Source organism: Scyliorhinus torazame, chromosome 9 (assembly GCF_047496885.1).
Source record: "Scyliorhinus torazame isolate Kashiwa2021f chromosome 9, sScyTor2.1, whole genome shotgun sequence".
In the NCBI taxonomy this organism is placed as follows: Eukaryota; Metazoa; Chordata; class Chondrichthyes; order Carcharhiniformes; family Scyliorhinidae; genus Scyliorhinus; species Scyliorhinus torazame.
In genome coordinates, this window is record NC_092715.1 from 188068639 (window position 1) to 188095606 (window position 26968).

At 48.8% G+C, this 26968-nt stretch overlaps 1 protein-coding gene across 4 annotated transcripts in view; it reads right to left on the reverse strand.

Annotated features, from left to right (window-relative positions):
• Positions 1 to 1217: 1217 nt before the first annotated feature.
• The window catches only part of spata6l (spermatogenesis associated 6-like), a 156799-nt gene continuing 131048 nt past the window's right edge, over positions 1218 to 26968 (reverse strand). For 3 of the 4 annotated variants that reach the window (XM_072516910.1, XM_072516906.1, XM_072516907.1), the window contains 5 exons: positions 18100 to 18257; positions 6279 to 6378; positions 5495 to 5536; positions 3874 to 3948; positions 1218 to 1304 (listed from right to left, as the gene is read on the reverse strand). In XM_072516910.1, coding sequence (XP_072373011.1) covers positions 3913 to 3948; positions 5495 to 5536; positions 6279 to 6378; positions 18100 to 18257 — 336 coding nt within the window. In that variant the 3' untranslated portion in view covers positions 1218 to 1304; positions 3874 to 3912. The remainder of the gene's footprint in view (positions 1305 to 3873; positions 3949 to 5494; positions 5537 to 6278; positions 6379 to 18099; positions 18258 to 26968) is intronic. The other variant, XM_072516908.1, reaches the window with a different exon arrangement.

Consider the following 26968-nt stretch of genomic DNA (forward strand, 5'->3'; position numbering starts at 1 on the left):
GTCGGGAACTCGGCCCATTGCGGGTGGAGCATCACGGGTGGGCCAGCCGATTACGTGGCAACGGCATTGAAACGGCACGCGGTGTGCGTCACGATGCCGCCGGTTTGAAGGGGGCGGAGCGTGGCAGACCGGCGTCAAACCGGCACCGGCCCCGATTCTGGCGTTGGAATCCATTCTCCGCCCGACCATCGATCATGATTTAGGTGTCGGGCTACGGAGAATCCAGCCCTTTTTTCTGCAACCTACCATAAGACTGCTCTTATATTTTACGCAATAACAGCTCAATACCAAACACAGCATTATAGTAACTGCACTTGGCTTCTAATATTGTTTGTATTATATCAAACTATGGCAAATTTGGTATTGGTAGCGCATAGAAAATGTTTGATTTTCAGTGTTTGAAAAAATACTCTAAATGAAATATTTTGAGAATAAAACCTTGTGAACCCCTAAAAATGTTGATTTCCTTCAATGGGTGAAGAGGGAGATAATATCCTTTGACATCACAGCCCAACTAAATCAACCTTAGCAGTAATATAAAGCTAAAATATTATTATTTATAAATTCAAAGTTCTGACTAGTAGTACAGTATTCATAGAAAATCTAGGACTGAGCTAACAGAAATTGGTCAGTCAGCTTTTCAGCTAACTGCGGATGCTGTAAATTACTTAAGGTACAGGGAAGAGATATTCTTAGCTATTGATACTGATGCGAATTAAATGAGTTACCCATACCATTCCTTTTCTGACAGACTATAAATAAGCATGGAATGCATGCCCTTGTGCTAAGGAGAATTGCCTAGAAAGAATAGCTATGCATTAAATGTGGCACATTAAATCAGCAAATCATTTAGTTGGAAAGGACTTTGTATTGAGTTGTCCCTTGAACAGTGCTGAGCCGACAATCTACTGCTAGTATATTCTGTTGTCTTCCGTCAAAATGACATTAATCAGTATTTGGGCCCTTTGACGACACAGAAATAATTTTCTTCTGTGTTGGTGCATCATTAAATTGTACTTCCTGATATTACACATTGATACAGTTTATGCTTTTATCAAAAGTAATTAATTGCAGTAAGCCAACAATCCATTTAAGAATTCATTTGATAAAAATGCAAATGCACTTGTGCACTGCAATGGTCTTTATATTACTCACACCAGTTTTGTCTCAATAATTAAGTTAAATAGCAGCAGATAAGAGAATTACATTACACATCGTTGATACATTTATTCTTGCTTTATTTGTCTAAGTTTTGTAGCACCAGTAGAATCCAGGAAGATTTTGTTAGTTTTCTCCATAGCAAGCTGTCAAAAGGATTAAGTAGTAAGTTTAGTATCAAATGATGATGCTTTATATTTGAAGGTTAAAAAAATCACTTGCATATAACTATTTCACTTGCATTAAAAAGTCAGTCTGAAAATTTGACTCGTAAGAACTCATAATAGTTAAAGGGGCATATAAAGATCATCAACTAAACATCTAAAGAACACCCAAGCAACAAAGAGTTTTCTTTAAAAGACCATGATTAAAGTAATATTCATAGAAATATATGACACAACATGTAGCTATAAGTTTCTTTCTTAATTATAATTATTTACTTATTAGAACAAAGAACAAAGAAAAGTACAGCACAGGAACAGGCCTTTCGGCCCTCCAAGCCTGTGCTGACCATGCTATCCGTCTAACTTAAAACTTTCTACACTTCCGAGGTCCGTACCCCTCTAATCCCATCCTATTCATGTATTTGTTAAGACGCCCCTTAAACATCACTATCATACCTGCTTCTTCCTCCTCCTTTAGCAGCGAGTTCCAGGCACCCACTATCCTCTGTGTAAAAACCTTCCCTCACACGTTTCCTCTAAACTTTGCCCCTCACACTTTAAATCTATGTCCCCTAGTAATTGACTCTTCCACCCTGGGAAAATGTTTCTGACTATCCATTCTGTCCATGCCCCTCATCATTTTGTAAACTTCTTTCAGATCACCCCTCAACCTCCGTTATTCCAGTGAGTACAAATTGACTTTATCCAACCTCTCCTCATAGCTAATTCTCTGCATACCAGGAAACATCCTGGTAAACCTCGTCTGTACCCTCTCCAAAGCCTCCACATCATTTTAGAATCCTGCCGACCAGAATTGAACACTATATTCCAAGTATGGCCTAAGCAAGGTTCTGTACAGTTTGCAGCATGACTTACCAATTTTTATACTTGACTACCTTCTCCACATATGTTGCCACTTTCAGTGACCTGTGGACCTGTACATTCAGATCCCTCTACGTGTCAATATCCTTAAGGGTTCTGCCATTTACTGTATATTTCCCATCTGTATGAGATCTAATGTTTTGCATAAGCAAATTTAACATAAAATTTCTACCGTTATACAGGATTCGTATCACATTCATAATTCATAAATATGGCACAAGGTTCAGAGGTGTCCACAAGATAATTTATTGTCATCACAAAGGCCCCATTTGCAAAGATTTGAGGTGCACTGTCCCACTCAGGTCCAAGGCAGTTAAAAAAATGTCCAAGCATGATCTGGCCAGTTGAATCCTATTTGATGGACTTTAAGGTCATAAATGATTTGATAGTTCTTGGAGCCCCTGGTGTCGAGTCTTCATAGAATCACAGAATCCCTACAGTGCAGAAGGAGGCCATTTTGCCTATTGGGTCTGCACCAACCCTCCGAAAGAGCATTTTGTACAGGTACATGCCCTCATCCTCCCTGCCCTATCCCCATAAGTTAACTTGCAGATCCCTGGACACTAAGGAGCAATTTAGCTTGGCCAATGTACGTAACCTGCGCATCCCTAAGACTGTGGGAGGAACTGGAGCACCCGGAGGAAACCCACGCAGACCCTGGGAGAACTCCATACAGTCATCCAAGGCTGGAATGAAACCCGGGTCCCTGGTGTTGTGAGGCAGCAGTGCTAACCATTGTGTCACCGTGTCACCCATTCATGCCCACATGTTGATAAGGAAAAGACAAAGGAATCAGAAAAGGTTGAGCATATTGGGTGTCTCGAAAAGAGCTGCACGGTTGATGGACTGAGCAAATTAGAGCGAAGTGGCAACATGATTTAGTCACAAAGCCTATTCACCAATTTCACTATCCCACCTGATCGAAGATGTGGAAGAGTTGTGTTGGAGAGTACCTCTATCCACAGGAGGGGATTAAGGCATAGTGCACCTGACAAGATGCATAGTAGTTTATAAATAAAAATCCACCAGGTTATTATGAGTTTTGCAGGTCAAATGGAAGTGCAATATTCCACAATTGAATAGCAGGGCACAAGAGGAAACAAATATAAAGTGGGGATAATTGCGCCAAGGCAGAGCTGCCAAGTTTGGCGAGTAGGTCATTTATCGGGTTAGTACAGAATGTAGAGAGGTCTGGTCTTGCAGTTGAACATAAAAAATCTATGTTGTCCTCTTCATTTCACAGAATCACTTTTAGAGTTTCTTATCTTTTTTTCTGTGCCAAATGTTGCCACCTTCTGGACAATGGTCTGCTCTCAACTGTTCCCTCAAGCAGGGCTTCCTGATCTTTTTCTGCCGCATTTATCTGCATTTTCCTAATCAGCTGTAATGTTCTTATTCCTGTCAGTGCGATACTTTATTACGGCATTTTCTTGCTCTAAGCTGTAAATATTTTAGCTCTGTGATTCAGCAGTTAGTTTATTGCTTTAATTAAGATGTTGCAGTTTGAAATTTGTAGTTAGGCATTATGTGCAGGCAGCTACAGCCACAGAATTATAATGCCCCAATGCCATGAGCTGGGAAATTGTTCATGTCAATTTCAATCAATGCATTTACCTTTGCTTTCATAATTAAATGACACATTAAATTAGAAACATTGTAAGAAACATACCTGTCCTGATTAGAAAATGTTGCTTTTCTTTCATGTGTCTTATGAGCATGGCGAGCAGTTGAAACTAAAATGCCTCTAAGGAACAGAATAATTTCACAATCAGCACTCTAGCATTAAAAATCCTGCTTTTTAGATCCCTTACAATTACTATGCAACAATCAAAACATTATTACAGATATAATTCTTGTGTTATCAGTGCTCACAATTTGTATAGGTATTTTTATTTTTCTCCGGCATGGTCCTATTTGTATTTGATAAGAAGATTTTATGTACCTTAACTAATAAAAGTGAAGTTAGCCAAATCAATTTCAAGTCACTCCATAGTTTTGGCTCTCCTAATTTCTGTAATCTCTTTCAACCCCCTGTCCTTCTGAGATATTTATGCTCACTTAGTGGGCAATTGTTCCATTAAATGACTGGGCTGGATTCTCCAATCTCCTAGCCATGTGTTTCTCGGCGACTGCCGTTCGTTGGCAATGGGATTTGACACTCCTGCTGCTTGTCAATGGGATTTACCATTGAAGCCACCACACGCTGCCGGGAAATCCATGGGCGGGACTGCACTGCTGGTGGGAAGGGTGAATCACAACGGCTAGAGAATTCCAGCCACTGTCATTTCGGGTGGGAAAAAAGGTGAGAACCCTGTCAGTTGTTCCGATGTGATTCCCATCGCAATCCACACAACACGTAGTCATTTTTTTAAGCTTGGGGAGATTCTTTTTGAATTCTCCCACATAGAATTTTTTCAGGAGAGGGGACCTAAAATTGCCCCCAGGGGCACCATCTTTAAAAGAAGCCCCGATCTCCAAGTTTTTAAAAATAAATTTAGAGTACCCAATTAATTATTTTCCAATTAAGGGGCTGTAGCCATCTGGGATGGCCACTTACAACAAGAAACATGGACGTTTGCAAAGCCTAAAGGGAAATATGGACAATGTAAGATTCAGGCAGGCACAGAGCCTGCATGTATATTCGTGAGCAGAGAATCCAGACAGCATCGAAACGTCCAACCAATTAGCATTTAATGGCCCATCTCCATAAGACAAAGGACTAATACTCAGGTAACCGATACAAGCCCAGACACATCAGCGCCACTCCCTTTACTCAGGAAGCATAACCAGCAAGGTCAATGACCGCTTAGGACACACCCAGCCATTAAGACACCCGCCCCTTTATTGGCTCAGATCGAAGGCAGTGATCGACAACTGCCCAATTAATTGGGTCCAAGCCTAAGGACCGCCCAAAAGAGCGCGAAACCGCCAAGGACAAAGAGAGACACTGCCATGTGTTCGATCTCTTTTGGACCTGGCGCTCCGGCAACGTCCATCTCCAACTGCAGCACCACAACCAGAAACAAGTTCAAGTTCAACGCTCGCTACCAGACGGATGATCCTAGCTGAACCACAGTTACTTCTCCAGACCCAGCAGATCCAGATTCGAACAAAGGCCACTGTTCCTCTAACCTAAGCCGGGTGCCTGAAGTTAAGTACAGGTTGTCATAGTTGTTAGATGTAGTTTAGATTGTAATGTTTATGTTGCATGTGTAATTTAATCTAGTGTGTAAATAAAGTATCACTGATCTTGAAGTAACTAACTGGTTGTTTGGCTCTTTGATCGATACCTGGTTGAAGCTTGTGGCGGTATCATTTGATTCCTGGCGACTCTGAAAACATATCATATCAATATCTCGATAAAAGAAGGGCAACCTCATTGACTGCCACATTTATAGCAAGTAAAGATAGCAACAGGGCAATTTAGGGTGGCCAATCCACCTACACTGCACATCTTTGGGTTGTGGGGGGGAAACCCATGCAAACACGTGGAGAACGTGCAAACTCCACACGGACAGTGATCCAGGGCCAGGATCGAACCTGAAACATCAGCGTCGTGAGGCAGCAATGCTAACCATTGCGCCACCGTGCTGCCCCTGATCTCAAAGTTAGGTTGAAGGTCCCCCTCCATGGATATTACAGCCTTCTGCATACATGGGCAACACCCCCAACCTTTGACTCCAGAGGAACTACTTCCCCCCCATCACTAAATATTCAGGTCACCCCCCACACCACGCAGGCATGAGGGTGATGCACCCCCCTCCCCCCCATCGCTGGCTCCGGTACCACGCCATGGGGTTGCCGAGGCCTCCCTCCTTTAAGGCCCCACCCTTTCAGTCCCCCTTCTTCAACTGCCCCCTACAGGCCTCTTTGATATAAAGATTAAGACTATTCCATGGAGGAATCATTCAAATTGAAAAATTAACTGTTTTTCTCTCCACAGATGCTGCCAGACTGCTGAGTTTTTCCAGAGCGTTCTGTTTTTGTTTAAAGATATATTCTCTGTTTTAGGATGTTTGAAAATGCAGTTAAATTAATTTTTTCAAACATTCATTGCCAACAACAGATATTTACCGCTGAGGCCTTTTCCTGTGCATCAATACTTGCAAGTAGCTTTTGGACTCTATCATGTATTCTATCCCAAGCAGGGTGGCTCACTGGATCAAAATAATACCTGTTGAACAAACAAAATACTTTTTTAACAGCCATTTTTGGCAAAATTCATTGTGATTTGTCTATTTCGTGATCATTAAATTCATGGAGATAGCTTGAAAATATATATATTACATTTATATTTGCAAAGTTTACTTATGTTACTTCAGAATTACACATTTCGGTCATTTCATCCTCCCAGGCTTTCACTGCAGAACTATGCTCAAGGAGACCATTAGCTGGATTATAAACTTCCCAATTGCCATGTTTGAAAGTGGTAGGGTTTGTAAAATGCAGCATAACCTGCCTGCCGTCTGCCTACCCATTCTGATCTGTCACCCGTTTTAAAGGGGGCAGTGGAGGCATTAGGCGGCCCACACACCCATGGGTCTAATGAGGCCTTTAAGTGACCAACACTGTAGATATTTGGGTCACTCACTGGTGTAAGCCACAGTAGGAGGAGGCAAGGATGTCCCAGGGATCCAGCAATTGAAGGGATGTCAAAGCCCAAAATACTGCTGAGTCCCTGGACGATGATATGCCCCTGGGTCTGTTTGTCCCAGAACTCTGCAAAGGCAGAGTTTTGAGAATTATGAAGGGATGACAGCTTCTTTCCTCGGACCGCTCGTATTCCTGCCATTGGAACCGCATCCTCGGCTGTCCAATCACCTTCTTGACCAGTCACGCGCGTTGAAGCACGAGTCTCATTGAATTGAATCTCCACCTCAGTTTGTGGCCTATGCACTGGTGTCATCAGCCACCTCCTTATTGGGTACCCCTTATCCTCGAGGATCTATCCCTATAGATGTTGTTTTCCCTCAAAGGCATCTAGGATATCTGAGCGCCCCAATATGTAACTGTCATGGACGCTCCCCGGGAAATGGGCACACACCCGCATGATCACATTGTGCGCTCACAGTTGAACTGGAGGTTGAGGGAGTAGAATCCCTTGCGGATCATAAGTGGCAGCACATGATGTCATGGAGACCACAAGAATTGTGCACTGAAAGGACAAAAACACCAAACTGAGCATTAACGATTCCTGAGAAAGCCCTGCCCCATAGTCCTCCACTCCTCTGGGATCTCGACCTTCGCATGCACCATTAGTAAAATTGAAACTGCGCCATAAAATTGCAGTCCATTAGGCTGCTAAATACCTTTATTGCTCACCTGCCATGTCCATCCTACATGTCCGCTGCCATTGGTAAAATGCAAAACTGATGTGAAGCCGTCTGATCTGATGCCTTCTGTTCAGATTTTTCTCCTGCCTGCCTTTTGATCTTTTCCAAACTGCCATGTAAATATCAACCCTCTGTGCCCCTCAAGTCTCTCTGAACTTAAACATTTAGAAGTTTCATGCCTTTTAAAAATACTCTGCTTTTCTATTCTTACTACCAAAGTTATTAACCTCTGTGGTATTATCAGGTATTGCAGTACCCGAGAGGCTGAAGAACATTGGTTAAACCTAGGAGTTTACCATTGGCTGTTTAGTATGTAGCTCCGCCCTGACAGGCGGGGTATAAGAACCGGTGCCGTCCCAGCAGCCCTCATTCTGTACCGAAGCTGCTGGGGAACAGTTCTAGTCGATTAAAGCCTTCAGTTATGTTACTACCTCGTCTTTAATCGTAATTGATCGTGCATCAATTTAATAGACTACACTTAAGCTGAAAGGATGGATCTCCGAATCAAGCCGGAATGTTTACAACTCAGCCCCCACGTGGAGAACTCGGCGGCGATATTTAAGCACTGGCTGGCGTGCTTTAAAGGCTACCTTGAGACGGCCGGAGGCAGACCCTCAGGAGAACAGAAACTGAATCTCCTGCACTCAAGGGTAAGCCCTGGGATCTACACCCTCATCGAGGATGCGGAGGACTTCGATGCTGCGATCGAACTGTTAAAAGGACATTATATCCGCCCTGTAAATCAGGTCTATGCACGTCACCTGCTTGCAACTAGACGGCAAAGCCCCGGGGAATCGTTGGAGGAGTTCTACCGTGCGCTACTGGTGCTGGGCAGAAACTGTGGCTGCCTGCAAGTTTCGGGGATCGAGCATACGGAACTCCTAATCTGAGATGCCTTCGTAGCAGGTATGAGCTCCTCAGAGATCTGCCAAAGATTCTTAGAAAAAGACACCCTGGGACTTAGAGAGGCACGGGCTCTGGCAGGGTCCACGGACGTTGCCTCCAGAAACGCGCAATCCTATGTGCCCGACTGCGCGGCGGTCCCCTGTGCTGCGTGGCATCCCGCTGTGGCAGCCCCACAGACCTTCCCCGTGTCACCGCAGGCCTGCGCTGTAAGGCGGCCTGCTAACTCCGTCGGGCCCCGCTGTTTCTTCTGCGGGCAGGCGAAGCACCCCCGCCAGCGCTGCCCGGCCCGCACCTCCACCTGCAAAGGGTGCGGCAAGAGGGCCATTGTGTGGGGGTCTGCCAGGCACGAGACCTGGCCGCTGTCTCCAGCGACTCCGGACCGCCGCGGCAACCTTCCCTTCGGGCCCCAGGCGTCCAGAACTCACCGCCATCCCCCTATTCTAGGGCCACGTGCGACCCACGGGCGTGGCCATCTTGCCCCTCGGACACCACGCTGGACGGATGGGCGCCGCCATTTTGTCCATCCCCGCGTCATTTTGTCCATCCCCGACCACCATGTGCGACCCACGGGAGACGCCATCTTGGATGGGGCCCCAGGCTCTCAGCACGGCCGACTACACGCTGCCCGATCAAAACCCGCAACTACTTCATCTGGCATCGGTGACTCTGGACCATAGTCAACCTCGGACACTCGCAACAGCAACGACGATGGTCTTCATCAACGGCCACGAGACGTCCTGCCTGATTGACTCTGGGATCAGGGAAAGCTTTATACACCCCAACACGGTAAGGCGTTGTTCACTTGTTACCCACCCTGTAAACCAAAGAATCTCTCTGGCCTCCGGTTCACACTCCGTGGAGATAAAGGGGTTCTGTCTAGCAAACCTCACTGTCCAAGGCAGGAAATTCAACAAGTTCCACCTTTATGTCCTGCCGCACCTCTGCGCGGCTACACTCCTGGGGTTGGGCTTCCAATGTAACTTGCAAAGCCTGACCTTCAAATTTGGCGGCCCTATACTGCCCCTTACTGTCTGTGGCCTCGCGACCCTTAAGGTCGACCCGCCTTCCCTGTTTGCGAACCTCACCCCGGATTGCAAACTCGTCGCCACCAGGAGCAGACGGTACAGTGCCCAGGACAAGACCTTCATCAGGTCAGAGGTCCAAAGGCTACTGAGGGAAGGGGTCATTGAAGCTAGCAACAGTCCCTGGAGAGCTCAAGTAGTGGTGGTAAAGACCGGGGAGAAACATAGTTTGGTCATTGACCACAGTCAGGCCATCAACAGGTTTACGCAGCTGGATGTGTACCCTCTCCCGCGCGTATCTGACGTGGTAAACAGGATCGCGCAATATAAGGTCTTCTCCATGGTGGATCTCAAGTCCGCCTACCATCAGCTACCCCTCCGCACTAGTGACCGCAAATACACTGCCTTCGAAGCAGATGGGCGGCTCTATCATTTTTTTAATGGTTCCCTTTGGTGTCACTAACGGGGTCTCGGTCTTCCAACGCGAGATGGACCGAATGGTTGACCGGTACGGCTTATGCGCAACGTTTCCGTATAAGAACCGGTGCTGTCCCAGCAGCCCTCATTCTGTACCGAAGATGGAGGGGAACAGTTCTCGTCTATTAAAGCCTTCAGTTATTACTACCTCGTCTTTAATCGTAATTGATCGGACATCAACCTCACAATCCCCCACATTATACTCCATCAGCCACCTGTATGTTCACTCACTTAACTTGTCTAACTCTCTTTACGGCCTCTATGTTTTCTCTTCACAGCTTGCATTCCCACCTAGGTTTGTATACTCACCAAAATTGGATGCATTCCTTTCAGTCTCTTTGTCCAAATCATATAGATTATAAATAGCTGAGTCCCCGGTACAATTGTTATTCTCACTGTCCTTCATTAGCTCCCTATCCTGACCTATAATTGTTCCCGATGAATTTAAAAGCATTGACCTCATTTTCAAATCCGTCGGGAAGTCGGCCCATTGGGGACGGAGCATCGGGGGAGGGCCTCAGGTGACGCCCTTAGGCCGTCCCAATGGCGTACTCAGTGATTATGCTGTTTTTGAGGGGGCGGAGCATCCGAAAAACGGCCCTGCCACCAATTTTGGCAGAAAAACAGATTCTCCGGCCAATCGGCGAACCCGATTTTGGTGTCGCCAATTGGAGAAACCCGCCCTAAGTGTTGACGCTGACGCAGAATTTGTGCAGTTCCACGACACCAAAACTGGCACCACACCTGGACTGATTCCGCTACTGTTAAGGGGCTAGCAGTGGCGCCACGTGGAACACAGTCGATTCTAATGAGAAACGGTGCCAGATTTGCCGGTTTCGCGATTGACACTGAGACTGCTGACAAGCTGCAGGCGCATATACACACTTCACTCACCACACACACCATCCCAGCCAACAAGATGGCAGCGAGGAGAGCAGCCTCAAGATTCGCGGACGCCGAGCTGGAGACCTTCCTGGATGAGGTGGAGGAGAGGAGGTTGACTCTGTACCCCTACCTGGGAAGGAGGCTGCCAGCCGCCGGCATTCGCCATTCCTGTGGCACACGTGGCAGAGGTGGTCGGCGCCATGGGCAATGCCATCCACACCGGCCTGCAATGCCAAAAAATGTGCACAACCTCCTCAGGGCAGCCAACGTGAGTAGGCAACACTATGTCCTTGGCACTAACCCCCCTCTCACACCCTCGTGATCCTGCCCCTCCCCACCTGGAGGACGGGCAAACTCCCACCCTGCACCACATGGCGGCACCCATACCAGACGCATGGCAGGGTGTCCCGGCCATGGAGGCCACCAGTTACCCACCCCCTGGGCTGCATGCGTCAGACTGTCTAACACTGTTGTTTGCCATTCTCTCCCTCTCCCGAGGAGAAGGCTGCGCACAACCACCAGGAGTGGGAGAACACAGGGCGGGGGACCGCCCGACCTGCGGCCCCTCACTGTGGTAGAGCAGAGGGCCCTGGACCTGGTCGGCAGCCCGGAGGAAAGGGAGATTGCCGAGGTGGAGTTCGCCCATGGGCGAGGAAGTGTGACCCCGTGTAGTTGCGGTTCCCCGTAACATGGGTGTCAACCCCCACCAACACCACCCGCACACCCACACCAACCTCACCCGCCCCAACCTCCCCCACCCCCCCAGTCTAATCATGCGTCTTGACTTGTGCCTTGCAGTAGCTGCTGGAAATGGGCGGATCCATCTGGTGGACACAGCCACAGCCGGAGCACCCCCCTTGAGCCAAGCAGCGATGAGAGCAGCTTGGACATCAGTCCTCCGCCCGAGGCCCAGGAGACCCCGCAGCTTGAATTGGAGGGTGACACAGATTTCCCGTCACAGCTGTCTCCAACACCCTCCACCATCCCACAGACACTCACCTCGATTGGGCACTTTAGTGAAGAGACTTCTGAGACACTATCTAATGCGCACCACAGAGCTTATCCGGTACAGCAGGTGGAGGTAGGAACACCCAAGAGGGTGGACGGTCAGTAGGCAAGTTGACCTACTTGACCTGATCTTTCAATAAGATTAGGGAGGGTGGTAAAAGAGGTGGGGGGGGTGGCATTATTAATTAGAGATAGTATAACAGCTGCAGAAAGGCAGTTCGAGGAGTATCACCCTATTGAGGTAGTATGGGTTGAAGTCAGAAATAGGAAAGGAGCAGTCACCTTGTTAGGAGTTTTCTATAGGCCCCCCAATAGTAACAGAGATGTGGAGGAACAGATTGGGAAACAGATTTTGGAAAGGTGCAGAAGTCATAGGGTAGTAGTCATGGGTGACTTTAACTTCCCAAATATTGAGTGGAAACTCTTTAGATCAAATAGTTTGGATGGGGTGGTGTTTGTGCAGTGTGTCCAGGAAGCTTTTCTAACACAGTATGTAGATTGTCCGACCAGAGGAGGGGCAATATTGGATTTAGTACTGGGTAATGAACCAGGGCAAGTGATAGATTTGTTAGTGGGGGAGCATTTTGGAGATAGTGACCACAATTCTGTGACTTTCACTTTAGTAATGGAGAGGGATAGGTACGTGCAACAGGGCAAGGTTTACAATTGGGGGAAGGGTAAATAAGATGTTGTCAGACAAGAATTGAAGTGCATAAGTTGGGAACATAGGCTGGCAGGGAAGGACACAAGTGAAATGTGGAACTTGTTCAAGGAACAGGTGCTACGTGTCCTTGATATGTATGTCCCGGTCAGGCAGGGAAGAGATGGTCGAGTGAGGGAACCATGGTTGACAAGAGAGGTTGAATGTCTTGTTAAGAGGAAAAGGGTGACTTATGTAAGGCTGAGGAAACAAGGTTCAGACAGGGCATTGGAGGGATACAAGATAGCCAGGAGGGAACTGAAGAAAGGGATTAGGAGAGCTAAGAGAGGGCATGAACAAACTTTGGCGGGTAGGATCAAGGAAAACCCCAAGGCCTTTTACACATATGTGAGAAATATGAGAATGACTAGAGCGAGGGTAGGTCCGATCAAGGACAGTAGCGGGAGATTGTGTATTGAGTCTGAAGAGATAGGAGAGGTCTTGAATGAGTATTTTTCTTCTGTATTTACAAATGAGAGGGGCGATATTGTTGGAGAGGACAGTGTGACACAGATTGGTAAGCTCGAGGAAATACTTGTCAGGAAGGAAGATGTGTTGGGCATTTTGAAAAACTTGAGGATAGACAAGTCCCCCGGGCCTGACGGGATATATCCAAGGATTCTATGGGAAGCAAGAGATGAAATTGCAGAGCCGTTGGCAATGATCTTTTCGTCCTCACTGTCAACAGGGGTGGTACCAGGGGATTGGAGAGTGGCGAATGTCGTGCCCCTGTTCAAAAAAGGAACTAGGGATAACCCTGGGAATTACAGGCCAGTTAGTCTTACTTCGGTGGTAGGCAAAGTAATGGAAAGGGTACTGAAGGATAGGATTTCTGAGCATTTGGAAAGACACTGCTTGATTAGGGATAGTCAGCACGGATTTGTGAGGGGTAGGTCTTGCTTTACAAATCTTATTGAATTCTTTGAGGAGGTGACCAAGCATGTGGATGAAGGTAAAGCAGTGGATGTAGTGTACATGGATTTTAGTAAGGCATTTGATAAAGTTCCCCATGGTAGGCTTATGCAGAAAGTAAGGAGGCATGGGATAGTGGGAAATTTGGCCAGTTGGATAACGAACTGGCTAACCGATAGAAGTCAGAGAGTGGTGGTGGATGGCAAATATTCAGCCTGGATCCCAGTTACCAGTGGTGTACCGCAGGGATCAGTTCTGGGTCCTCTGCTGTTTGTGATTTTCATTAATGACTTGGATGAGGGAGTTGAAGGGTGGGTCAGTAAATTTGCAGACGATACGAAGATTGGTGGAGTTGTGGATAGTAAGGAGGGCTGTTGTCGGCTGCAAAGAGACATAGATAGGATGCAGAGCTGGGCTGAGAAGTGGCAGATGGAGTTTAACCCTGAAAAGTGTGAGGTTGTCCATTTTGGAAGGACAAATATGAATGCGGAATATAGGGTTAACGGTAGAGTTCTTGGCAATGTGGAGGAGCAGAGAGATCTTGGGGTCTATGTTCATACATCTTTGAAAGTTGCCACTCAAGTGGATAGAGCTGTGAAGAAGGCCTATGGTGTGCTCGCGTTCATTAACAGAGGGATTGAATTTAAGAGCCGTGAGGTGATGATGCAGCTGTACAAAACTTTGGTAAGGCCACATTTGGAGTACTGTGTACAGTTCTGGTCGCCTCATTTTAGGAAGGATGTGGAAGCTCTGGAAAAGGTGCAAAGAAGATTTACCAGGATGTTGCCTGGAATGGAGAGTAGGTCTTACGAGGAAAGGTTGAGGGTGCTAGGCCTTTTCTCATTAGAGCGGAGAAGGATGAGGGGCGACTTGATAGAGGTTTATAAGATGATCAGGGGAATAGATAGAGTAGACAGTCAGAGACTTTTCCCCCGGGTGGAACACACCATTACAAGAGGACATAAATTTAAGGTGAAAGGTGGAAGATATAGGAGGGATATCAGAGGTAGGTTCTTTACCCAGAGAGTAGTGGGGGCATGGAATGCACTGCCTGTGGAAGTAGTTGAGTCGGAAACATTAGGGACCTTCAAGCAGCTATTGAATAGGTACATGGATGACGGTAAAATTATATAGTGTAGATTTATTTGTTCTTAAGGGCAGCACGGTAGCATTGTGGATAGCACAATTGCTTCACAGCTCCATGGTCCCAGGTTCGATTCCGGCTTGGGTCATTGTCTGTGCGGAGTCTGCACGTCCTCCCCGTGTCTGCGTGGGTTTCCTCTGGGTGCTCCGGTTTCCTCCCACAGTCCAAAGATGTGCGGGTTAGGTGAATTGGCCAATGATAAATTGCCCTTAATGTCCAAATTGCCCTTGGTGTTGGGTGGAGGTGTTGATCTTGGGTAGGGTGCTCTTTCCAGGAGCCGGTGCAGACTCAAAGGGCCGAATGGCCTCCTTCTGCACTGTAAATTCAATGATAATCTATGATTAATCTAGGACAAAGGTTCGGCCCAACATCGTGGGCCGAAGGGCCTGTTCTGTGCTGTATTTTCTATGTTCTATGTTCTATGACCCCAGGGACTACTTTGACGGGTTTCGGGCTTCTGGAACAGACATTCCCATCGATTGTGGAGATGCAGTCGCAGAGCCAGGGACTACATGAGGGGATGTCGGTGAGCATCCAGTACCTGCAGATGCAGTTGGAGGAGTCCAACCGTGTGCAGTAAAAAAAAAATTGCTTATTGTCATAAGTAGGCTTCAAATGAAGTTACTGTGAAAAGCCTCTAGTCGCCACATTCCGGCGCCTGTTCGGGGAGGCTGTTACGGGAGCCTGTGTAGCAGGAGGTGATGCCGACAATGCGTGCCACCCAGGCCAACACCACATGGGTGGCTGTGGAGGCATTGGGGATGATGGTTTTGGCTTTGGATAAGCATGTCCAAGACCTGGGGGAACAGAGGGAGGTGGCCCAGTCCCAGTGGAAGATGTCACAGTCACTGGCTGATTTGACACAAACCCAGAAGGAGGTGGCACAGTCGCAGCGTGATGTGGCGCAGTCCCAGACGGATATGGTCCACTCCCTGTGCTTCGTGGCCACGAGCATGGGGACTCTGGTCGAGACCATAGCTGGCCCCCAGGACTGGCTGTGCCAGGTGGTGGGGGAGCCTCAGGGGACAGCTCAGCTCGCACCCCTGCCCCATGGATTAGACCAGGCATGATCGGGTACCCTGAGGGAGGAGGAGGCGATGGGGCACATGCTGGTGACTCCCGTGGGGGAGGTGCCAGAACACCGTAGCACCTCTTAACCCCACCCATCCCCTGTCCCTGTCCCCTCATCTCCCTGGCATATCTGGTGGGCAACGGGCTGAACAGAGCAGCACCATACAACCTGGGACACCCGAGCAGCAGCCCGGCCCATCCAGGCCCAGTCACCATAGAAGACGCCCACCAACGGGCCCCTCGCAGAGCAGGAATCACAGCAGGGCGTCTCCACTCCCGCTGTATCGTCTCGGGAAACACCTAGATGTAGCGTTAGGGCACATAAGGCCAGAAAGTTGGACACCAGTTAAGTTGACACGGGTGCAGGGCACAGTTTAGTTATAAGGGCTACGGCACAAGCCTGTAAATATTTGTTCACATTAAACACCTGTTACCTCTGTTACAACCTGCCTTGGTGCTCTGGCAGATGGGTGGGAGGGGTGGGCTGGCCAGAGAGACGGAATGTGGTGGGGGGTTGGGGGCGGAGTAAGGGCAGACTTTGTGGGTGGCCGAAGCATCGCCTTGATCATGCTCCTGATCACTGTATGAGCGTCATTGTAGCAGGCCTCCGCATCGGTCTGTGGACTCCGGATCGGTCATCAGCCACGGCTGCAGTGGGTAACCTTTGTCACCCAAGAGCCAACCAGGGAGGTGTCTCGAACATGTCAGGAACCGTTGAGTGTGCCAGGGTGAAGGTGTTGTGCGCATTGCGCAGTTATCGGGCACAGAGGTGAATGATGCACAGCTGGTGGTCACATATCAGCTGCATGTTCATTGAATGGAACCCCTCTCAGTTTCTGCAGAGCGCCTGGTCATCTGCAGGTGCTCATAGGGGGACATGCATCCGTCAATTGCCCCCTGGACTCGGAGCATCCCATCGATGGCAGTGAACTCCGCTGTCAGGGCATCCTGGTGGGCTCGGGCCACATTGAAATGGATGTATTGAAATGGATGTATTGCCTGGGCGTACAGGGCCTCCATGATGGCATGAATGCACCTGTGCACCGAGGTCTGTGAGATCCCGGACAGGTCCCCATTCGGCGCCTGGAAGGACCCCGTCGCGCAAATGTTTAGGGCGACCATCGGCGTGACCGGGAGCGGGTGTCCTCCCCATATCCCCGCGGTGCCAGGTGTGCCATCATCTGGCAGATATGTTGCACTGTCTCTGCTCAGCCGGAGGCTTCGATGGCATGCACTGTCAGGCAGATCCTCGAATCGCAGGCGCTGTCGGTACACGCGAGGCCTCATGCAACGCCTCCTTGGCACCTCCTCCTCAGCCTGTTGGGCGGCTGGCTCTCCATCCTGGGCGGCTGCCACCTGTTCCTCTGTGGCACACTCCACTGTTGCAGCTTCCTCCTCCTCGAGCAGCTCCAGCTAGTACAGCTGCAGTGCATCTCTCAGGACTAGCAGGAAGGCCACCACTGCTGGTTGAATTCCAGTATCCATTTTCTGTGTGGGTGAATGGCCCACATGTTAGCATGGGGCGTAGCCCCGTGCCCAACCAGGTCTACCGGGCTACATAGTGACCCTGGTTGGCACTGCGGAGTCTGTCCCGTATGGCTCCACCCCCCCATCCCGGGCCCTGTCAATGCCAAGCACAGTGGGGGCCTCTGGCCCAGATGCTAGGGCTACCATCGGCTGGCACTGTCCTTGCCAGCGATATGCTCCAAGGCCCCCACCTCGCGTGCCCGTAGGGGCTACTGTGGGCATTGCCCTGGATGGGCCACCGGCAGGTGGCGACCGGGTGGGGGAGGAGGGAGTGGCAGAAGGTGGGGGGAGGTTCCCATATGGCCGGTGTCACGCTGCAGAACCAGGAGGCAAGGTGGTTGGTCAGTATGATGTGTAGCAAGATGTCCGCTTTGCAGGCCGCGGTCATGGCGGTCCGTGACTGTACACCGCCCCAGTCCCGTGCCACTGGGCCTGTTCCCCTGTCACCCACTCCCCCAGCCCTGGCAGGGCCACTCCCACCCCAGCTAGCCTGGCCAGGTTACAGCACGGCAGCCCATAGTTGCTCCTCTCTGTGTCCTGCCTCCTCTCTCTCCCTCATCAGCCACGGCGCAGGTTACACGATTTTTAAAAGCAAAGGTGAACCATTCCGTCGGGAACTCGGCCCATCGGAGGAGGGGAATCGTGGAAGCAGTGGAGAATACCGGGTCAGGCCCGCGAATGATATGCAAACGGTGTTTACTGTACGTGCATTTTGGAACGCATTGACACCGCTGTCGAGGTTACGGAGAATTGCGATTTGGTGTCAAATTAGTGCCCGTCGCGATTTTGGCGTCGCAACCTATTCTCCGCCCAATCGAGTTTCCCGATTTCGGTGTCAGCTAACAGAGAATCCCGCCCCCCGGTCTTTTATCTGCAAATAAAATTATGCAGTTATCAGTGTTTTCATTACCTGTTGACCTGACATCCCGATTTTTTCCTTGAACAAGTAGAAGATGAGCAGGTGTCACTTGGCTCTTTTCGAATCGTGGAATTCAATGGATAACTAATAAGTTCCTCTGCTTCACTAGACAGTTCATCCCATGTAATAGGTTCTCTGGCACTCAGACTCTAGGGTTCAGAAAGGTAAAAGTATTATTTTATCTGAAAATTAAAAATAACATGAATGCTGTCAGAACATGTTGGCCCCTCCCACTTGTGTAGATTAGATTGTTTCAAAATTCCTTTTCTACATTTAGATGGAAAAACTACTTTAATTTACCAAAAGTGGAAAGGAGAGTTAAACCTTTCTCCATTTTAGTATAAAGAGGTGAAATCTATAAATACAGCATAAGCCCTCATCATTTCTGTCTCTGATTGTCTAAATATTAAGTGAGAAACGCAATGAAAACTAGAACTGGGAATTTCTACTGCACTGAAACCTGAAACAGGTAAAGGACAGAATTTTGCCCAGCCAACCCAATGTGAGCATTCCTTGTCATAATTTCCAGGGTCAATCTAATTTAAATATTTGGAGCATGCTCCAGGCATTCAACAACATCGTTGGCGTATGGCTTCATCATTAGTGCAGGGAAACTAGTATTTTGCTACAGGAATTGCTACAGGATTTGCTACAGGAAAGGGCGGGACGATGGCACAGTGGTTAGCACTGCTGCCTCACCACGCCAGGGACCCAGGTTCTGGATCAAATCGTGGAAAAATGGATAGGGACAGGAATGGGTCCACCGGCAAAATTCCTTACAATGGGGGAGAATTTGCTAATGATGGGTTTAGGGATATGTGTGAAAACGTGAATATCAGAGTTATGAATACAGCTGCAGAAAGCCCATTTATTAATGGTGTCTGAAAGAAATCATGCTGTCATCGATGACATGCTTCGGAAAATTTTGGCAGATCGACCAAATTGCAGGCTAAATTCAGCTTTAGCATGGGTGGTACATGCAAAGAATTCATTGCAGATGGTTGGGGGCTATAGTCCTTATCAATTAGTGTTTGGTATTAATCCTAAAATTCCATCCATTTTGGATGACCAGCCTCCAGCTTGGAAGGGGGCTGCAATTAGCTCTGGTTTTGCTGAACATTTAAATGCATTACATAGCAGTAGAAAAGCTTTTTTGGAAGCAGATGTCCCTGAAATAATTTGCAGAGCTTTAAGATATAACGTACGGCCATCTGATGCCGTTTTTCAGCAAGGAGACATGGGGCGCGATTCTCCACTCCCACGCCGGTCGGGAGAATCACCTGGGCCGCCAAAATTTCCGGGGACGCTGGTCCGACGCCCTCCCGCGATTCTCCCAAGCAGCGGGAACGGCCCGGTCGAGTTTCGCGGGCCGCAGGCCGGAGACACCCAAAATGGCGATTCTCCGGCACCCCTGCTATTCTGAGGCCCGGATGAGCCGAGCGGCCAGGCCAAAACGGCGGGTTCCCCCCGGTGCCATCCACACCTGGGCGCTGCAGTCGTGGGCGGTGCGTGAATGCTGGGGGGGGGGGGGCGGACTGTGGGGGGGCGAGGGGGGATCCTGCACCGGGCTTCACCTGGAATGTGGGGTGGCCCGCGATCGGTGCCCACCGATCATCGGGCCGTCCTCTCTGAAGGAGGACCTCCTTCCTTTCGCGGCCCTGCAAGATCCGTCCCCCATCTTCTTGCGGGGCGGATTTAGAGAGGACAACCACGCATGCGTGGGTTGGCGCCGGCCAACCCGCGCATGCGCGGATGACGCCCGTTATGCGGCGCTGGCCGCGTCATCTATGCGGCGCCGCTTTTACGCGGGTGACAAGGCCTGGCGCGTGTAGATGACGCGGCCCAGATCCTGGCCCATTGCCAGGGCCTGAATCGTTCGGGACCGGGGCCGTTCCGCGCCGTTGTGAACCTCGACAGCATTCACGACGGCGCGGCCACTTCGGCGTGGGAGTGGAGAATCCCGCCCAAGGTATACTATAAGAGAGACAATTCTAATGAATGGAAAGACCCAGGGAAGATCATAGGCATAGATGGCAAAACAATTATTTTGCAACATGGTAATCAAACTGTTAGGATACATTCATCAAGGATAATGGGTACAGATTACAAATTTTCAAATTTAGATAGAGCAGACAGACATGACGAGGAACCAGAGTCATCTGGTACGCATGTGTTACAGAACTATGAGGACCAGTTAACTGATATAGACAGGGTTTCTATAGAGGAACACAACACTTCTGATGAATTAGAACAGGCCATTTTTCCGAAAGGGCAACTGCCAAAACTTGGTACAAAAGTGACATACTTGCCTGAAGGGTCTAGTCAATGGAAGGATGCAACTGTTATTAGTAGAGCAGGGCAGGCCACTGGAAAGTATAAACGTTGGTTGAATGTACAGCATTCAGGGGAAGGAGTCAAGACAATGGATTGGGAAAACGAAGTTCAAAAATGGAGTGCACAGAAACGCAGTGCCAGTTCAGATAGTACATCGGATAATGAACAGGTCCGCAGGAAAATATCGAGAACTATTGAAAGGACATCCCACAGCAGAAGGGAAAGATCAAGCAGTAGCAGTACAGAACGAGATATCAGGCGGGAGAGGGGACGTAGTTTATCAAGATCTCGGAACATGAGTGAGACTACGAATACTAATAGGAGTAGAAGCCCACATGCACGTGAGATTTTGGTGGCTTCAAATAAATTAGATGAAAAAGTTATCAAAGATGCTAAATAGCAAGAATTGCATAGTTGGAGTGAATTTGCAGTATACACGGAAGTACCGGATAGGGGACAAAGAGCTCTATCCCACAGATGGATTTGCATGGAAAAGGTTCTTCCGGATGGAACTTATAATGCAAAGGCCAGGCTAGTGGCAAGGGGATTTGAAGAAAACTTAGAAGATCAGGATTTCAGGGTAGATTCACCTACAGCAGGAAAGGTTATTTTAAAGATCTTCTTGGCTCTATTAGTCACAAAGGCATGGGAATGCAAATCTATAGATATAAAAGCTGCCTACTTTGCAAGGGCATCAGCTCCAGAGAGACATTTTCCTCCGTCCTCCTAAAGAAGCAGCTAACACAGAAGGGGTACTCTTGAAGTTGAACAAATGTGTATATGGATTAAATGATGCATCTAGAGTCTGGTATTTTTCGGTAAGGTCAGTTTTGTTAAAGTTAGGCTGTTGCTAGTTGAAAGCAGATCCTGCAATGTTTTACTGGCACTATAAAGGAAATCTTTCTGGCATCTTTATGATGCATGTCGATGATTTTTTGTGGGGTGGGACTAGTGATTTTTAAGTTATTGTAATCTCTGGTTTGAGGAAAGAATTCAGGGTTGGAAGTCAGGCTTCCGGTGCATTTAAATATATTGGACTGGAAATTGGACAGACTAAGTTAGGGGCAACTTTACGTCAGCAATCTCATTTGGAAAGCATCAGCCCAATAGCAATTAGTCATGGCCGAGTTTCACAAAAAGACGCAATGGTTTCAAAGATAGAAAAAGAGCAACTGCGAAGTTTAATTGGGCAACTGAACTGGTTAGGTAGACAGACTGGACCGAACATGATTTTTGATGTCTTAGAGTCGAGTACAAAAATGAATGATCCCAAAGTGGAAGACATAATAAGAGCAAATAAAGCATTGGCCAAGCTAAAATAGGACTGTGTTTTGAAGTTCCCGGTTTTAGGTGACCTTAGGCACTTGAAACTCATAGTTTATAGTGATGCGTCCTACACAAATTTATGTGATGGGGTTTCAAGCGCAGGAGGTTTTATAATTTTCCTTTTGGGGAACAATGGTAAATGTTGCCCGCTTGTGTGGGAAACAAAGAAAATAAGGAGAGTGGTAAAAAGCACTTTGGCTGCTGAGACGTTAAGCCTTGTAGAGGCGGTGGATATGGCCTTTTATATAAATCAGATATTGACAGAAAGTTTGGGATTAGGGGATTTGGGTAATATACCTATTGACTGTCACATTGACAATAAATCCCTGTCGGAAAATGTGCACTCTACAAAAAGTGTCAATGAAAAGACGTTACGGATAGACATCGCAAGTTTGAAGCAGATGTTGGACAGAGGGGAAGTAACAAAAATTAAGTGGGTTGACAGTAGCTATCAACTGTCATACTGTTTTACGAAAAGAGGGGCGAGTTCACAGAAACTTTTGGATATTGTTAATGAAGGGCGCTTGTTTCTGTGACTTTTTTTTTTTCTCGTCCAAACAAAAAAAAACTGAAAAAAGGGGGGGAAATCATGGGCGAAATTCTCCCCCAACAGCGGGATGTCCGCCGACTGGCGCCAATCAGACGGGCATCGCGCCGGCCCAAAGGTGCGGAAGGCAACATTGAGGGGCTAGGCCGACGCCGGAGGGATTTCCGCCCCGCCAGCTGGCGGAAATGGCGTTTGTTTCCCCGCCAGCTGGCGCGGAAATGCGGCGCATGCATGGGAGCGTCAGCGGCCGCTGTCAGTTTCCCAGCGCATGCGCGGGAGCGTCAGCGGCCACTGTCAGTTTCCCACGCATGCGCAGTGGGGAGAGTCTCTTCCGCCTCCGCCATGGTGGAGGCCGTAGCGGAGGCGGAAGGGAAAGAGTGCCCCCACAGCACAGGCCCGCCCGCGGATCGGTGGGCCCCGATCGCGGGCCAGGCCACCGTGGGGGCACCCCCCGGGGTCAGATCGCCCCGCGCCCCCCCCCCCAGGACCCCGGAGCCCGCCCACGCCGCCTGGTCCCGCCGGTAAATACCAGGTTTGATTTACGTCGGCGGGACAGGCAATTCCTGGGCGGGACTTCGGCCCATCCGGGCCGGAGAATCCAGCGGGGGGTCCCGCCAACCGACGCGGCCGGATTCCCGCCCCCGCCCAATCTCCGGGAGCGGAGACTTCGGCGGGGGCGGGGGCAGGATTCACGGCGGCCAACGGCCATTCTCCGACCCGGTGGGGGGTCGGAGAATGACATCCCCTGTGTGTGTTTTTGAGTTTCTTGAAATTTTGTTTTCACCTAATTATTTTTTTTTCTCCAAGGAAGGGATGTTCAGTAATGGATTAAGAGACATTGCTATTAGCTGTCTCATTTATGTTAAGTATCCATTAATTGACACTGATATGTAAAGGGGCTTTAGGTGGCCTCTGTCAGGTGATGTATAGTTAAAGTTTTGTGCAAAGTCTGTTGGAATGAAATAAATGTGTGTTGGTGAAAAAGGAACAGAACTTTAGACTCTTCATATCACAGCAACTAAAACGTCTAACATTAACTGCCGACTGAACCTGCATGTTAACCTTAAGAGAATCTTGGAACAAGGACTCCTAAGCCCCTCTGTGCTTCTGATTTCTTAAGCATTTACCCAAAGTGCACAACCTCACACTTTTCCACATTGTATTCTATCTGCCACTTCTTTGCCCATTCTCCTAGCCTGAACAAGGTCTTCTGCAGCCCTCCTGCTTCCTCAATACTACCTGTCCCTCTGCATATCTTAGTATTATCTGCAAACTTAGCAACAGTGCCTTCAGTTCCTTCTTCCAAATCGTTAATGTATATTGTAAAGAGTTGTGGTCCAACACTGACCTCTGAGGCACACCACTAGTCACCAGCTGCCATCCTGAAAAAGACCCCTTTATCACCACACTCTTCCGTCTGCCAGTCAGTCAATCCTCTATCCATGCCAATATCTTAGTCTTAACACCATGGGCTCTTAACTTATTTAACAGCCGACTTCCGGTGACGGCGGGCGGGAGGCGGCTGCACAATGGAGGGCTCCCGCTCGGGAATGGCATTTTCGGGGCTTTAAGCCCGGTCCCAGGGTTCACGGAGGCGGCAGAAGCAGGGAGGAGGCACAGTGAAGACACAGGAGGAAAAAAAACCCAAAGAAAAATGTCGAGGGTGAGCAAAAAAACAGCCGAAAAAAAAACAGCTGAAGGTCCATCGGGGAGTGGAAAGGTCACCGTGGGGTCACCGAGAAAAATGGAGGTGGAGCACCAGGGAAGGCCGCACTGCTTAAGGCTGAAGAAATAACTAAGGTGATGGCTGCGGAATTTGAAAAGGAGTTGGCGCAGATTGCGAAATGCATGGAGACGGTGAGGAAGGAGATGAGGGAGGTTTTGAGTGTGCTGGTGGAGGAGGCAGTTTCCCCGGTGAGGACAGAGGTGGCGAGCGCAGTGGCGGAGGCGCGAGAGCAAGGGGAGGCGCTGAAGGAAGTGGAGGAGACGTTATTGCAGCACGGTGATCAACTTGCCTCGATGGGGCAAGAGGTGCGGAAGGTGATGGATACTAACAAGGATCTGCGAGGAAAAATGGAAGACCTGGAAAACAGATCCAGACGACAGAATTTGAGGATTGTGGGGCTGCCCGAAGGAGTTGAAGGACCGAAGCCGACTGAGTATTTTGCCGCGATGCTGGCAAAACTATTGGGGGAGGGGGAGGATACCTCCCGTTATGAACTGGATTGGGCTCATCGGTCGTGGAGGCCTGTACCAAAGGCGAGTGAGCCGCCAAGGGCAGTGACTCTGTGCTTCCGTAGGTACAGTGTGAAGGAGAAGGTCCTGAGCTGGGCCAAGCAGAAGCGGGTGGTGCAGTGGGCTGGAGCTGGTGTACGTGTATACCAGGACTTTACGGTGGAGCTGGCAAGGAGGCGGGCTGCCTTCAACCAGGTGAAGAGGGCACTGTACATTAGCAAGGTGCGGTGCGGCATTGTATATCCAGCGAAGCTGAGGGTGACTTACAAGCTCAGGGACTTTTATTTTGGAACGGCGGAAGCAGCGGAGGAGTTTGCGAAAGCAGAAGGACTGTGGCAGAACTGACAAATTGAGGAATGGCCATGTGCCGATGTAACCTCATGACTGTACTTTCTTCTTTTTTGTATCACTGCGCGCGGGTGTAGAGACTAAAGGAGCCAATGTGGTATATATTTGGACAAGGGAAGGGACGGGACTTTCACACGAAATGAGGGTTCTTTGGGGTGTAGGTGGATTTGCGGGGTTTGTGTGCTAAAAGGGGATCTTTGGGCTTTCCTAGGGTCGGGCAAGTAGGAAAGGGACCCGGGCGGGGGCCTCCACGCTGGCCGGTTTAAGCCGGCCAGTGAACGGGCGTGAGGTGGGGGGAGGGGCTGCGGCCATCGGAGCCTGGTAGAACAGGGTCCGAGTGGTCTAGCTGGGGTGGAAAGTTGGGGGGAAGGAACCGAGGTTGGGAGGAGGAGTTTTACAAGAGGCAGTGGATGGGAGGAGCTGGAGACCTGGGCTGGGGGGGTGGGGGAGCTGTGTAAGATTAAGGGTGACTACGGATAATCCCTGATTCCTTTTTGTCATTTGTTTATGTAAACATGCGGGTTGAGGTTTGGGGGTTGGTGGGTAGATGGGATCATTGTCATTATGGGGACTGACATATCTTGCTGATTATTGTTTATTGTTGATGGATGTAAATGTGGGAGAAAATGTGAAAAAGGAGAATAAAAAATAAAAAAAAGTAAAAAAAACTTATTTAACAGCCTCCTATGCGCACCTTGTCAAAGACCTTCTGGAAATCCAAATAGATCACTTGTCCAACTTCCTTGTTACCTCTTCAAAGAACTCCAACAGATCCGTCAGACATGACCTCCCCTTGATGAAGCATTACTGACTCAGTCCTATTTTATCATGTGCTTCCAAGTACTCCGTAATCTCACCTTTAATAATGGACTCTAAAGTTTTACCAATGACCGAAATCAGGCTAACCGCCCTATAATTTCCCGTCTTCTGCCTCCCCCCCTTCTTAAACAGGGATGCTACATTAGCCATTTACCAGTCCTCTGGGACCCTCCCTGCCTCCAATGATTCCTGAAAGATCACCACCAATACCTCCACAATCTCCTCAGCTATCTCCTTTAGAATCCTGGGGTGTAGTCCATCCGGTCCAAGTGATTTACCCACCTTCAGACCTTTCCATTTCCCCAGAACCTTCTACTTAGTGATGACCACCAGACGACTCACCTCTGTCCCCTGATTCTCCTGGAGTTCTGGTAGCCCACTGTTTTCTTCCGTGAAGACTGATTCAAAGTAACGATTCAGTTCCGCTGTCATTTCTTTGTTTCCTATTAATACATCTGCAGCCTCATTTTCCAGTGGTCCAATGTCTATTCTTGCCTCTCTCTTACCTTTTATATGTTGAGAAAAACTCTTCCTATCTTCTTTTATATTACTAGCTAACTTGCACTCATATTTCATCTTCTCCCCACCTATTGCTTTTTTAGTTGTCCTCTGCTTCTCAATCTCCTGGCTTCCCACTAATCCTCACCACTTTGTATGCTTTTTATTTTGCTTTTATGCTGCCTTTGAATTCCCTCATCAACCATGGATGCCTCGTCCTCCCCTTCGCATGTTTCCTCCTCCTTGGGATGAATTTGTTGCGCCTCCCGAATAACCCCCCAAAACATCTGCCATTGCTGTTCTGCTGTCTTCCCTGCCAATCAACTCTGGCCAGCTCCTCCTTCATGTCTTTGTAGTTATCTTTATTTAATTGTAATGCCATTACATATGATTCCAGCTTCTTCCTCTCAAACTGCAGGGTAAATTCTATTATATTGTGCTCACTGCCCCCTAATCAAGTTTGTTAATAAAGTCTGCCTCATTACACATCACCAAATGCAGAATTGCCTGTTTCCTCGTAGGCTCTGTCACAAGCTGCTTCAAAAAACCATCACTTAGACATTCCACAAATTCCTTTTCTAGAGATCCGCTACTAACCTGGGGCGACATTCTCCGACCCCCCGCCGGGTCAGAGAATCGCCGGGGGCTGGCGTGAATCCCGCCCCCGCCTGTTGCCGAAGTCTCCGGCACCGGATATTCGGCGGGGGCGGGAATCGCGCCGCGCGGCGGGCCCCCCTGCTCGATTCTCCGGCC